We start from the raw sequence: 15,155 nt of genomic DNA on the forward strand, positions 1-15,155 counted from the left end.
CATTCCGCTCCCTTCACATAGTCTTAAGCACAGGCCATATGCAGTCAAAGTAGCTCTAGCCAGTGAGCTTTAGCCAGCCTTTACAAGTGTGCATGTTGCTTGGGAAAATTAAGTTACAACCAACTTTTTATGACTATGTTATTGACCAGTTCATAAAGAAGAACTATAGGGTAGAATTTGTATTCAAGTAGTAAAGTGAAAAAGATAGAGTATCATTTGTAAAATAAGTGTTGTAGTTGTATGATTAAATGTACATAAATTTCTAAACACAGGTAACCCTTGTATGACGTGGCACTTATACAACACGGTTTCGATATAATGCAGTCTAAAATTGTAGTAACCCTTGTCGAACATGGTACTTATACAACATGATTCTGATAAAAACACGGTCTACAAATTGTAGTAATCCTTTATCTTTTCATATGTTTTTCACCGAACGACTTAAACATCAAATTTTATCTTCATTAAATTTGTGTCTGCCTGTATCCTGCATGTAATTATAAGTAGCAAATTTATATTAGGGGAAATACCCTTTAGCACGCATTTACCTCAATTGTTTACCGTATAAATTGTCCTCAGTTCTGCCAGGAAAGCGCATTAAAAATCATAAGTAAATCATCTCAAGCTGAGCACTTTATTTTCTGGTGAGTTACATACAATATATAATGCTTGCTTTTTTGTGTAAAAAATTATATTTATAATAATGGCCACAAACTGCAACGAAAGGGGAAAACCAACATTGAAAAAAAAAAAAATTTCTCTCTCTAAGAAAAATATTCAAAATCTTGGATCGGTTGAAAAATGAAGAAAAACCAGGAGTTTTTGCAGGGACTTTGAATTTAAATGAATCAACAATTCGAACAATCAAACAAAATGAACATAAAATCCGAGAAAGTGTTTATTGCTGGGTCAATGATAAGTGCAAAGCACGTTGCTCGTATATGTGATATTCTAATAGAAAAATGGAGAAATCTCTAATGATTTCGATATAAGATTGCACCTCAAAAGAAAATTCCTATGGATGGAAATCTTATTAAACTAAAAACTCTCAAAGTTTATAAACATTTATAATGCAGACCAAGTGTTCAATGCAGATGAATCTGGGTTATATTGGAAATAAGTGCAAAAACGCACCTATATTTCGAAAAATGAAAGATCAGCTCCAGGATTCAAAATTTCCAAAGATAGAATTACTCTAATGTCAAATGTCAAATCAAATGTAAAGTTTTTTAATACAAGTCTTGCACTCAGTCAAGTCCCTAAGGAGGGCAAGATTGTGCCGCTTCATAAAAGAGGTGATCGAACTCAAGCATCAAACTATAGGCAAGTTGTTGGAAGAGCTTGTGAGAACTAGGATCCAGAGTTGGGTTGACAACAATGGTATTATCTTTGATGGACAGCATGGATTTACTAAAGGGAGGTCATGTTTTAGTAATCTACTTACTTATTACAATAAAGTGACTGCCTCCTTGGACAGAGGAGAGGAATACACAGTAATATACTTAGATTTCATGAAGGCTTTTGATAGAGTACCTCATGATAAATTGATAGTCAAACTAGAGCAGATGGAGTTGGATATTAGATTAGTGCATTGGATTGGAGACTGGCTATCTGATAAGTATCAACATGTTGTGTATGGGGGAGCGATATCCAGGGAAAGAAAAGTCACTAGTCGAGTGCCTCGGGGGTCTGTTTTGGGGCCATTACTGTTTAACTTGTATATTAATGATATAGGTGAAGATTTGGATGGAGATATTCATTTGTTCGCAGATGATGCAAAGTTGGGACGAACCATGAAGAGTAGTGAAGATGTGGCTTTACAAGAAGACTTGAATAAATTGAGTGATTGGGCACGGAAATGGAGATATTATTATTCAGGCCTCCATGGAGTCAAAAGACTCATCGTGGGAGGTCCTTCCTAAGAACATAAAGTCTGTCAAGACTCATCGAGGGGAGGTCCCCCCCCCCTAAGAAATACAAAGTCTATCATACCACTCCTTAAACTCATTGACCGTTCTCGCTCTCACCACTCCATCAGGCAATGCATTCCACGGTTCAACCACCCTCCATGCAAAGAAACCACTTCTCACCCTCTTGCTCACAGTTTCCTTACGTAACTTCCAGGGATGGCCTCTTGTCATCACTCCTTCCCACTGTTCAACCAAGCGAAAGAACTCCACAGTGTCAACCCTGTAACCACCTCTCAACAGTTTAAAAGTCTCAATCATATCACCTCTCCTTCTTCTATCCACCAAACTCTGCAGTCCATCCTCATAACCAAAACTGTACAGTCCTGAAACCATCTTTGTCATCCGTCTCTGTACCCTTTCCACAGTTAATTTATCCCCTACAAATCCTGGGGACCAAATCTGAGAATAATAGTGTAAGTGTAGTCTGATCAGAGACTTATACAATGGAATGATAACTCTTTTATCTCTGCAGGTCAGTGTCCTTCTCATAATTGCAGCAATCCTCTGTGTTACCTTCACCACCTTTGCAATATGTCCCCTAAATTTCAGGTTTCTATCAATCATCAACCCCCAGATCTCTTCTCTCCCCTACTTCCTCCAGTATAACTCCTCCCATAGAGTATGCAGCATCCATGGATGTTTCCCAAACCTCAAGACCTTACATTTTGCTGCATTAAACTGATACCCCCATTAATTTGCCCATCTATCTAGCTTATTCAAATCCTCTTGCAGGGCTACCACATCTGCACTATTACTAATAATCCTTCCCAGTTTCGCATCATCCACAAACAATTGAATATCCCCTTGCAATCTACCATATAATTTTATAATGTCATTGATATAAAGGTTAAACAATATAGGTCCTAGTACTGAGCCCTGTGGAACCCCACTTGTAACCCTCCACCTCCTTGAAACTGCTCCACCATACACAACTCTCTGATACCTATCAGACAGCCAATCCTGAATCCAGACCCATGTGCTGCAACTTAAATATCAGCTTATCATGTGGCATCCTGTTAAATGCCTTCGCTAAGTCTAAGAAAATTGCAGTATATGCCTTTCCCTCATTTAATGTTCTTGTAACTTTATTATAAAAGACTAGCATATTGATAAAACAAGAGCGCCCCTTCACAAATCCATGTTGCCTCTCACAGATAACATTACCCTCATCTGCCCAATGCTGTATACAGCCCTCACTACTTTCTCCAAGATCTTAACAACTACTGATGACACACAAACTGGCCTATAATTAGACACTTTTCATTGAAAATGCTCATTGAAAAGCCAGGTTAAAGGCACTGTCAGTTCCCTAGCACATTCTCCCAAAACGCATGGTGAAATACCATCCAGTCCCAAAGCTTTACTGACATCCAGAGTATTTAATATCTGAAACACACTCTCCTCCTGTACCTCTAAACCTCGAACCTGCTCTATCCCTCTAGCATTAAAACTGACTCATCTAGGATGAAATACTCCAATAAAATGTTCATTGAACAATTCCACTATGTCCTCTGCATCAGTCACTCTATTCCCATTTTTATCCCACAATATCATTCTTCCACAGTCATTTCTCCTCCTACTGGCCACATAGCTAAAAAATTCCCTAGGATTTTCTTTGGATCATAGGGCCAATCTCCTCTCATATTCCAGTTTCGCTTTCCTTACCACACTAGTCACTCTCCTGGTCTGTGTCTTATATTCTTCATGCATCTTCTCTTCACCTGTCTCCTTATATCTCTTCCATGGCCTCTTTTTCGCATGCAATTCCTGTTTAATATTGTTTGTCATCCACTTCACTCCAAATTGCATCCTCTTCTTCACTCGTGGTATACAACTTACCATTGCTGCTAACAAATATTCTTTCACAATTTCCCATGCGCTAATGATATCCCGGCCTTCCAATTCCTCCCTCCATGAAACTTCCCGAAGTTGACGTCTAAGACTATTATAATCGCCTGCATTATAATTCCACATAAGTTCCCATCTCTTTGATACTCCTGCATGTCGATTCATTTTCCGAGTCAAAACCATATGGTCACTCTCTCCAACTGGTGGGAGAAACTCTTCTGATGCTATAACCAAATCCAAAACTCTTGAACCTCTTGTTCCCTCTGTTACATGTTGCCTAAGACATTTGTCCCTCAAGAATTCTAGAAATTCCATTCCCATATTGCTACATGCATTTTCCTCTCTCCAATTTATACTACTGTAGTTAAAATCTCCCATAACAATCATTCTTCTTGCACTTGCCAAACTTAACTGTCTAAACATCTCCTGGTCCCCATCCTCTGTACTCCTGGGTCTGTAGCAACACCCCACTAAATATTCTTGCCCACCTCTACCTCACACCGTATGCTCTCAAAATCATTTGTCTCACTGCCTTCCAAAGCCTCTCCACTCTTAGAGGACATAGGTCATCACTTATCATAAGCAATACCCAACCACCACGCTTTCCCCTCCTATCCTGCTGAAAAATGCTGTACCCAGCAACTTCTATTCCTGTTATTATATCCTCTTCTGTCAACCAAGTCTCAGTGATCCCAATAATTTTTGGCCAGGCTGATGCTATCTGCACCACCAATTCTTCTCCCTTATTCCGGATACTCCTGGCATATTATAAAGCATATAAATGCCATTGTTTTTATACCCAGCATTATCCCCTCTAGACTCCACTGGGCTCAGTGTTACCTGATGTCGTCTCCCTTCTCCCAAGTATCCATTCCCACAAGAAGCCATCCCTGCTATCATCCTCCCTGGGACGCACTGACTTGTTCAGAACAGCAATCTCCCCAGATGCCTACGTCCTTCCTCATTCAAATGTAAGTGGTCTCTCGCATACAATTCCTCTCTTTCCTCAAATGCACTCCAAGCATCCACATATACCAGTCCTCTCTTGTCACACATTCTAGCTATTATGTCATTCAATACTACTGCTCTTCTGCTCATTATCATACCTAGGCAACGCACACACTATTTTTCCTCTCTCTGTCTTCTTCTGTACAGCCTCAAGCAAAAATCTCATATCTCTCGCTGCCCGACTTACATTACCACTCAAGTCATTTGTTCCTACCATCACAATCATCTCATCCACCCTTTCACCTCTCTTAATTGCCATAGTCACCCTTTCTATTGTTCCTCCTGGCAAACACTCCTCACGCATCCTATCTTGAACACCACAGATCATTGAGTCCCCATACATTATACCTCTTACCATTCCCTCTCTCCTACTGTTTATCTCCTCTACTGCTATTCTCTCTTCTAGCATTCCCATACCTCTCTCTCATTCCATCTCTCCTACCGTTTCCATTCTCTCCTCTTCTAGCACTTCCATAGCTCTCTCTCTCATTCCATCTCTCCTAGTTTCCATCCTCTCGTCTGCTAGCATTCCCATACCTCTCACTCATTCCCTCTCTTCTACTGTTTCCTTTCTCTCCTCTTCTAACACTCCCAAAATTCTCTCTCTCCCCTACTCTGATTCGGCTTGCATTTATCTCTTCCATTCTCCTAATCTTATCTTTCATACTTTTGCTCTCATTCACAAGACATTCCACCTCCTCTTTCAGCTCATCTATCTCCCTCTGCAGGTCAGTCACTCTTAATCTAAATTCACTCTCCCAAACAAATTTTCTCATTCATACATATATTTTTTTCATTCTCTCCTATCACACTACTTGTCTTCCTACATTCATTCCCCGTTCCTGGAGCAACAAGGTTGGATATTGATATTTCTAATGCACTTATTTCCTCCCACTGCTTGCATTTCGCGCACATATGCTCTCCGCTCTCTTTCACAAGCCACATATCCAATTTCCGAGACGCATGCATGCCGCAAGTACTGCATGCCACAAAGTCCCTTATGATGTTGCTCATAATAGAGTTCTTAAATGGCAGAGGACTTGGCGATATGCCACTTGCAACTGCAACTGAATCCACCATCATTCCTTACTGACGAGTAGCGTAATCATTAATCATTCAATTAATAAATTCCGTTAAATAAATAAGAAAAAAAGTACAAACAATTACAAGCAAAACAAAACATTTAAGTACACTAAATATAATTAAATAAAATGAAAACTTAGCTTCGTTTTGTCTTCCACCGTTATGCATTCGATTCCGATGGGAAACAAAATATATTATATCCCGACAGCAACTATCTTCCAAAGAACAACCACTGAAGTACACTCGTATTCAGAGAAACAATTTAGCACTCAAAAACATAGAAAAGCAGGGGAGAAAAACGGACAAGTCACCGATTAAAAATCACTTTCTTCTGCACAGCTCAAATTCACCGTTGCAAAATGTAAGGTTTTAAAATTTGGAAAACAACGATGGGATGCAGAATTTATGCTTGGTGAGGATATATTGTTGGAGGTAGAAGAAATAAGAGATCTGGGGGTGATAGTGGATAAGGATCTGAAATTTAGGGGACACATAGCCAAAATTGTGAAGACAACACAAAGGCTTCTGGGAATGATGTGGAGGACATTGATGTGTAGAAGTAGGGAGATTCTTGTTCTATTGTATAAGGCTTTTGATTAGGCCACACACATGGACTACTGTACCCAGATTTGGTCACCTGGTTTTCAGAAGGATGAAGAGATGTTGGAAAGGGTCCAAAGGCGAATGACTAGGGTAGTTTCTGACCTCTGGAATGTCGAGTATGAGGAAAGATTGAGAAGATGTAATTTGCAGAGTGTGATGGAGAGGAGGAAGAGAGAAGATATGATAGAGACCTACAAGTTGGTAAGGGGTTGTTATAGGATCGATGCTGGAGAAGTTCTCAGAAAATAGTGGGAGATCGGGAGAGAACCAGAGGTCATCCCTGGAAACTGTATAAAGAGGGTATGAGTAGGGGAGTGAGAGACAGTTTTTTTTTGTGCAGAGTTGTGAATGATTGGAATTCCTTGCATGAGAATGTGGTGTCTGCAAGGAGTTTGAATGTGTTCAAGGCACAGTATGATGGGCTGTGTGTGTGTGATAAAAGGACCTTCCAGATGAGTCTTAGACTCCATGAGGTCTTGGGGTAATAATTATATTAATAATAATAATAATACTGTTTTGTAGTAATGCATGAGGTGATTACATGACAAAACCAGTGTTTATTAACCAATCCTCAAATCCTTGCGCTATGAAAGATTAAAATATGCACTATTTTATTTTGTTTAAATCATTTATGCATTATGTGCAATGAAGTTTAAGTACAATTTGTAATTTTTATACTATGTATTTGTTACATGATATCAAAATTGGAGATGTTAATGTCAGCTCCTTGCTTTATGTGGATGATGTTATACTTCTAAATAAATCCGCTACAAGTCTGCAAGATTCACTGACCAAATTGAATAACTGTTGTAATAGATATGGTATGAAGGTCAGCATTAAAAAGACAAAGACAATGAAAATGTCAACTGTGTTGTGAATGGAGAACCTGTGGAACAAGTGAAACATTTCAGCTACTTAGGCACGATTTTTACTGAAGATGGTAAATTAAATATAGAAATAGACAACAGAATCAGCAAAGCTGGTATGGTAGGAAGTCAATTGAATAAATTCATATGGAATAAGAGAGAAATTAGTCGGTACACTAAATTAGCTATATACAAGACAGTGTTCAAACCAGTTTTAACTTATGGATCTGAGAGCTGGGTCAGAAGTAAAACACTTGACCAAACACTAGAGACTGCAGATATGAGAGTCCTGAGAAAGATTATAGGCATGAACAGATGGCATCAATGGCAATATCATATTAAAAACGAGGATATTAGGAAAGAACTTGACATTGTCAACATCCAGGAATGCGTTAGCAGAGCTAATCTCAGGTGGTATGGTCACTTAAACAGAATGGGCGAAGAAAGATTAGCAAAACAAGTGTTCTCTGCCAGGTTAGCAGGAAAACGACCCAGTGGAAGACCAAGATATAGGGGGATTGTTACAGTACAAAGTGCCTTAGACGATAGAAATATAAGATCTGATAATGTTGGAGTCTTGACAAGTAACAGACTGATTTGGAAGAAAATTGTAGATAGGAAGTTAGTAATGATGTAATTTTTTTCATGTAGTACTATCATATCCTGTACACCCCTTGAGGGTACATGGCAGGAATTTGATGATGATGTATTTGTTGCATAGTTTATATGTTTTCTTAACTTATATGAATTACCTGAATTAAATAAAAATATATTTTTTGTTGGATATGTCATTGTTGTTTATATAATTAAAAAAAAAAATTTCAGAATATAACCCTACTTTTTTTCTATGTGATCTGAGACTCGCAAACCCGATTTATATAATGCGGAATTTCTGTGGAACCTAACATCTGCATTATATGAGGGTTAGCTGTACATAGTTTTAAATGGTCAGTAATTCATTATTCCGCTAATCAGACTTCAATCACACCTCTCATTCCCTGAATGATAACAAGAGCAAGTATGAATTTCAAGACCAGCATTTGCCCCTGGACTATATATTAATGACTGCCTCCATTCTTTTTACTTTGCATTAAATAAGAAAGACCTGAAGTATGTAAATATGCACTACATATTTTATGTGTGAAATGCTGTTTTTTCATTCTCACTGTGGGAATATTAGCATACATTATATCTCTACACTAGTTACATCCTTTCTTTATTGCACTTCCCTAGCAAAAGATCAGCCATTCCATCCCATGAAGTATCTTCTCTATACTGATCTGAAGCCTTCTCCCTCCCCACCTCTAAAAATTTTCTAATTTGGAAAAAAAAAAAAAAAAAAAAAAAAATGATAAAAAAAAAAAAACTACCGAGAAAGTAGGAAATTGATTGAAATTTAGAAGCAGCTATTTGACATTTTTTTTTTTGTGTGTATGTGTGTGTTAATGGAGATTGAATCATTTAGTATAGAAACATTTTAAGATACATAAACATGACACGTGAATGCTGTTCACATGTACATACACACTGACACACACCTGCAAAAGAATGGACATTTTACATAAAAATTACAAAGAAGTTGCAGAAACTTGAATGCTGCTTCTGGATTTCTAACTGCTGCTCTTGCTCTCAAGAGCAGCAGTCCTCTTAATGAGAAGGTGAAAAACCTTCCAGATAGAGGAGATTTAATTTTTGTTGAAGGCATTATTAACAAGCTAATAGTTTCTTATAGGAAATGTTTAAGAAGTAAAAAAAAAATGACAGTTCAAACTAGATTGTTATGTTTTTAAATGCAGAATAACCTGAGGGATGAATGGTACTTCTAAAACTATCTATTCAGAATACCAACAGGATGATATTAATTCCAACACTGTTTACCCACAGTAAATTTCGTTTGACTGGGAATAACATGTTTTACAAGTTTATTATTCAAAGCACTGGTTCATAAATGTTATCTGTCTGTCTTCATGAAAAAAAAAATTAATTAATACAATAACATGCACACACACATGTGTGTGTGTATACTAAATTCTTACCATAATACAGCCAGCTTGTTACTGGTGCAACAGAAATTCCACATCTGAATAACGTGTCTTCCACAGTTAAAGCTGTTGCTGCAACATATCCTCCGTATGACCATCCCCAAATGGCAATATGCATGCGACTGATGAAAGGAATATTGTCACGCATATATCTATATTCAATTAGAAAGATATTTCATGGTAAATATTTCTTACTTTCAAGTATTTATATGAAAACTTAAATTTTTCTTTCAAATCATAATACATTACATTTTCAAATTAAGAATGCTATAAAATACAGGGTTTGCATAAAATAATGCTGCTATTTTAAATATAAATATTTTCTGAATTAATTGCTGATAGCTACTTGTAATTTTGCTTGTATGTATGCTCATCCCATTCTAACTGGTTGGCAACAATCCAACAAAATGCTTATTTACTTATCAATCTCGTATATGAGAAATGCCAAAATCTATAGCTGATTAGTGCTATGTGTAGGATACTATTATTAATACCAGATCCCATGAAGTCAAACCCCTCATCGAGGAAGGCAAACACTGTTACATACAAAGCTCATTAAACCTTTGCCTTAAACTCATTCAGTATATCTGCATTCACCAGATATATTGAATGAGTATATCTGGTGAATGCAGAATGTTAAGCAATGCATTCCACTCACCAGCCACTCTCCATGCAAAGAACCAGCTCCTTATTCCTCTGCTCACACCTCCTTATGCAGCTTCCAGGGATATCCCCTTATCCCATTCTGTGAAAAATTTCTTCAATATTAACGACTTCAATGGTAACGACTCTTTATCAACTTAAAGCTCTCTCACACATGCACACGAGAGAGTGCATGTGTGAGAGAGAGCTATATATATTCCCCCCCCCCTCTCTCTCTCTTTCTCATTCACAAAACCTTTGCAATGCTTTGCAAGCTGTTTTGACCTCAATCTGTCCTTATATCCCACATTCCAAAGAACAATTACAATCATAGCCAGTCTTCTCTGGACCATTTGCAATATATTCTCATCACCATGAAAACCAGGAGACCAAATCTGTGCGCAATTGTAAAAATAATCATAATTAAAATTCTGAATATTTTCACGAATGGTTTATGTTAGTATATTTATTAGTTTTGTTTTCATAACACGCATTGTCGGCACTTGTGATGTGCTCATTATGGAAATTGTTTTGCTAAAAGTGATATGTAAAGCAGATATGTAAAAATTTGTAAAGTGATATGTAAAAATTTGATGTACTTACCGGATTTGAATAGTTATGTTACTTTAAACAAATTTATTATGGTTTGAAATATTAAGTTTTGTGTTTTATGAGGACATTCCCTTGTCGCTAACGGAGACAACATGTCAGCCATTATACAGTACTTAGTTTCTCGCTTGCCACGGAGTGCGCATGCTCGCCGAGAAGTTTGATGAGTGATTGACAGCTGACAAGAAAGCGTTCGGTATCTGAGTAACGGCAGAAAATAAGATAGCGTTCGGAAGGATTTTAGAACACAGGCCGGCAGATATTTAGGTTCGGAGGAACTTGAGCTTTTTTATGTGACAGTCGGAGGAAAATTAATGGCATATTCTGAAAAAGGAATCGTGGAACTATTAAGTTTTAATGTGGAATAAGTATGTGGGTAAATAAAAGGGAAATATTGCTATAAAGCGTTTTAAAAGGAATATTGGAGGAAACACTGATTGAAAGATTTATAGTAGATTCCGAAAAGGAAATCGTAGAACTGTAAGTTTTTTAATTGGAAGAGTAAGACTGTCAATAAGCATTTAGTGATTAAAAGAAGAATTTGCTATTTACATTCTAAAGGAATTTTCGAGAAAACTCTGATTAGGAAGTTTCATCTGTATTAAGGACGCCAGATCTGACTATTATTTCTACTGAAGAAAAGAAAAAGAATTAAGTCAGTAAGAATTAATGTGTGTTACATAAGTGATGAGAAAGGATCCTGTAAAAATGAAGAATAGAATCATATATCTATTGAAAAGGGCCTTGAACAGAGAAAGAAACTGGCTATGAACATTTTGTGATTGTGCAAACAAAGTGTTTAGTCTAGTCTTAAGTGTAAGTTTATTTTTAAAAGGCCTTGGATCCAATTAATTTGTAGTTAGTTATGTAATATTTGTTTGAAGTGTGTGTATATATATATATATATATATATTGTTTTTGTTATATTAAATGTGTTTATTTTGTATTTTGGTCTTGAGTCAGTGATTATTTGGATTCTGAAAGAAAGAGTTAAGATCATTGCACCTATTGGAGTGAACCCTTGTGCATATAATAACATATAGGTGCACTCAGAATTAAAAAAAGAATTGTTAGAAACAGAGATCATTCTCTATGGTAGGAATTATATTAAGATATAATATCTATGAATACTTTATCTATATAAAAATCCACCAATTATTAACACAATAATCCACATGAGGCCTGATCAATGCCTTAAACAGTGGAATCAAAACTTTTTTATTTCTACAAGTTAAGGTACTCTGCATCACTGCCATAATCTGTTGTATTGTCTTGACAACTTGTGCAATGTGACCTCTAAACTTCAGATCCTTCAAACACCACTCCAAGGTCTCTCATCTATCTCCTCAACCTCCTCCAAAATTTCCATACCAAGCAGATACTTTGTACCCCATTACTGCCTACTAAATTTCAGAACCTTACACTTTGCAACACTGAATTGACAGTTCCATACTTTAGCCCATCCATACAATCTATTCAATCCTCCTGTAAGGCCACAACATCTGCTTGATTCCTCATCACTCTCCCCAGCTTCACATCATCTGCAAACAATTGTATGTCACAGATTAAACCTATCCCAATATCATTTATATATAAATTGAATAATGGTCCCAAAAAAGATCACTGTGGCACACCACTAGTGATTTTCTTCTTTCAAGATAGTCCCTCCCCAGAAGTGACCAACTTGTGGTGTGGCAATCTTTGAGAAGTCGTTGCTAAATATAAGTATACTATTTTATATGCATCTCCCTTGTCCAATACATTTGTCACCTTGTTATAGTGCATATACAAGTTGGTAAAACATGACCTCCCTTTAACAAACCCATGCTGACAAACACAAAGAATACTATTGTTATCAACCCACTTTTGCATCCTATCTTCCACCAAGCTTTTCATTACATTAACTACAACTCCAGATCTAGGTAACATATATATAGGCAATAGTTTGGAAACAAGGAACCACCTGACATTTTTCTGGAACAGCTTACAGATGTAGATGGAACAAAAGAGGAGAGTTTGCAGTTAAGCTGCAAAAGAATGTCAGGCAGCTGCTTCTTGTGTTTTAAGAGGTCCAGTGCAAAGTAGAGTAGTTGCGAGCTAAGTGCCACTGAACATAAACAAAACATCACATCAACTAATGTGATGTCTATGCCAGGAAAGGCTATATTTAGATATCAGTCCAAGGAGAGAGAGAGAGAGATCTGGTTGATTGTTTATTACTGAAAGAAAGGGAAAGTGAATTGAGATCTATTTTGTGAGAAAGAAGGAAGGACTACTCTGTTTTGGTAGCACTGAAGGTGACTAGGTTAGCCTACTCCCACTAAAGAATGTTATAGAAATTGGTGTTTAAAGCACTGGTATAAAATTGAAACTTAGGGTGTTTTGTTAACTACACATTTGTCAAATGACCACAATTTGCTGATGTGGAATCATCAGCAAACTGTCATCAGTAAGAGAAGATCATTTATTATTAACACCAGCCCTCCGTGGAGTCAAAAGTCTCACTGCAGGAGGGACATACTGCTGAAAGATTTCAAAGCCAATCAAAGCATGCTTTAAATCATTTCAATGTCTGCTTTCACCAAACTGAAGCAATGTGCTCCTGCTCCTTATTCCCTTGTGTGCATCTTCCATATACAGTTTCTAGGGGTGGTCTTTCTCTCTCTCTCTTGTTGTATACTTGTAAACTCTTTGGTAGTACAGGTTCTGTGTAGTAGTGGAGACGGAGAATTGTACAGTAGGTGTCCTCCTGCGATGAGTCTTCGGACTCCTTGGAGGTGTCACGAATAATAATAATGACATTAACCTAGTAACAACCTTCTACCAACTTATATGTCAATCATATCCCCTTTTCTCCTATTCACAAGGCTCTTCAAATTGCATTCCATCAATCTGTCTTCATAACCCAAAGACCATAAATTAAAGCCATTGGTCATTCTTTGGATTCTTTCTAATTTATTCTCATCCCCACAAAAAACAAGTGACTAAATCTGTGCATAATGATCCATATGAGGCCTGATCAAAGCCTTATACAATGGAACCATAATCTCTTTGTTTCTTCATGTCGAGGTCATCTGTATCGTTGCTATAACTGATGTGATGATTTCACAACGACTAAAATCAGCTCCTGCGGAACACCACCAGTGACTTTCCTCTTTTGAGTTACCACATTCCCATACAAAACTTGCTGATACTTATCAGACAGCCAATCACCTATCCAACTCACTAATCCAGTATATAATCCCTCCATCCCAATTTAGTTAACTTGTCATGCAGCAATCTATCAAAAGCCGTTGAAAAAATCTAAGTATACCATATATGCATCTTCTTGTCCATTGGTAAAACGACCTCCTTTTAACAAAAACCTGTGCTGATCATCACAGAGAATACTGCTTTTGTCAACCCACTTCTGTATCCTAGTTCTCACCAGTTTCTCCAACACCTTAACCACAAATCCATATACACAGATTGTTCTATACTTTTTTGGTCTCAGTCTTATCACCACCTTTGTGAAGTGCAAAATTTTATCTTCTTTTCACTCTTTTGGAACTTGAATTATTGCAAGACACTTATTAATCAGTATATTAAGGTTGTCATTAATGCCCTGAAACATTTCCTTAAGACACAAAGTTCAGATAATTCAAATCTTGATGAATTGCTCACTGAATATCTCCAATTATGTCATCAATAGTAGTTACCAATTTATTATTTTACCATAAACATTCTTTTTCTTTCTTATGCTTGCCACATATTGTAGGAACTGTTTAGGATTTTTCTTGATCAGATTTTCAAATTTCTACTCATATTGTACTTTTACTGCTGGCTGGCTATCTAGAGGGAGGAGGTTGTAGATCTTGATGCTAGACATGATTATTATTATTATTATTATGGGTATCTGCATGGAGTCAGTAGACTCATCGCGGGAGAGAGACCCAAAGTAGCAAAACAATATCTGTCATATCTCATCTTGAATTCATTTACAGACGAAGAGCTCACAACTAAGTCAGGCAATGAATTCCACTCATTCACCACCTTCCAGGCAAAAAACCTTGTTCTGACACCCTTGTTAACCACACTCTTCTTTAATTTCCAGGGATGACCTCTTGTTCTTCCATCACACAGCTGAAACATTTCCCCAGCATCAATCTTATAAAAACCTTTCAGTAATTTAAATGTTTCTATCATAACCCCTCTTCTCTGCCTATCAACCAACCTCTGCAATCCACAAGCTCTCAATCTGTCAATGTAGGGAGTATTTTTTACATCACTCACCAACTTGGTCACTCTTCTCTGAACCCTCTCCACAGCCTCCTCATCTCCAAGGAATCCAGGTGACCAGACTTGAGCACAGTAATCCAAATGTGGAAGTATCAATGCTTTATAAAGGGGAATAATAATCTCTTTATCTCTGGATGTCAGTGTGTTCCTCAACAACCAAGTAATCCTATGTGCAATCTTGAACACCTTAGCAATGTGTTCTCTGA

At 37.2% G+C, this 15,155-nt stretch overlaps 1 protein-coding gene across 3 annotated transcripts in view; it reads right to left on the minus strand.

The window, feature by feature from the left end:
- Positions 1 to 15,155, minus strand: part of LOC150109008 (inactive dipeptidyl peptidase 10-like) — a 958,620-nt gene that overhangs the window by 31,280 nt on the left and 912,185 nt on the right. For all 3 annotated transcript variants that reach the window (XM_090405008.1, XM_090405015.1, XM_090404998.1), the window contains exon 18: positions 9,415 to 9,572. In XM_090405008.1, coding sequence (XP_090261134.1) covers positions 9,415 to 9,572 — 158 coding nt within the window. The remainder of the gene's footprint in view (positions 1 to 9,414; positions 9,573 to 15,155) is intronic.

Source organism: Typopeltis vanoorti, chromosome 2 (genome assembly GCF_054136105.1).
Source record: "Typopeltis vanoorti isolate ZY-2024b chromosome 2, IOZ_Tvanoo_1.0, whole genome shotgun sequence".
NCBI lineage: Eukaryota > Metazoa > Arthropoda > Arachnida > Uropygi > Thelyphonidae > Typopeltis > Typopeltis vanoorti.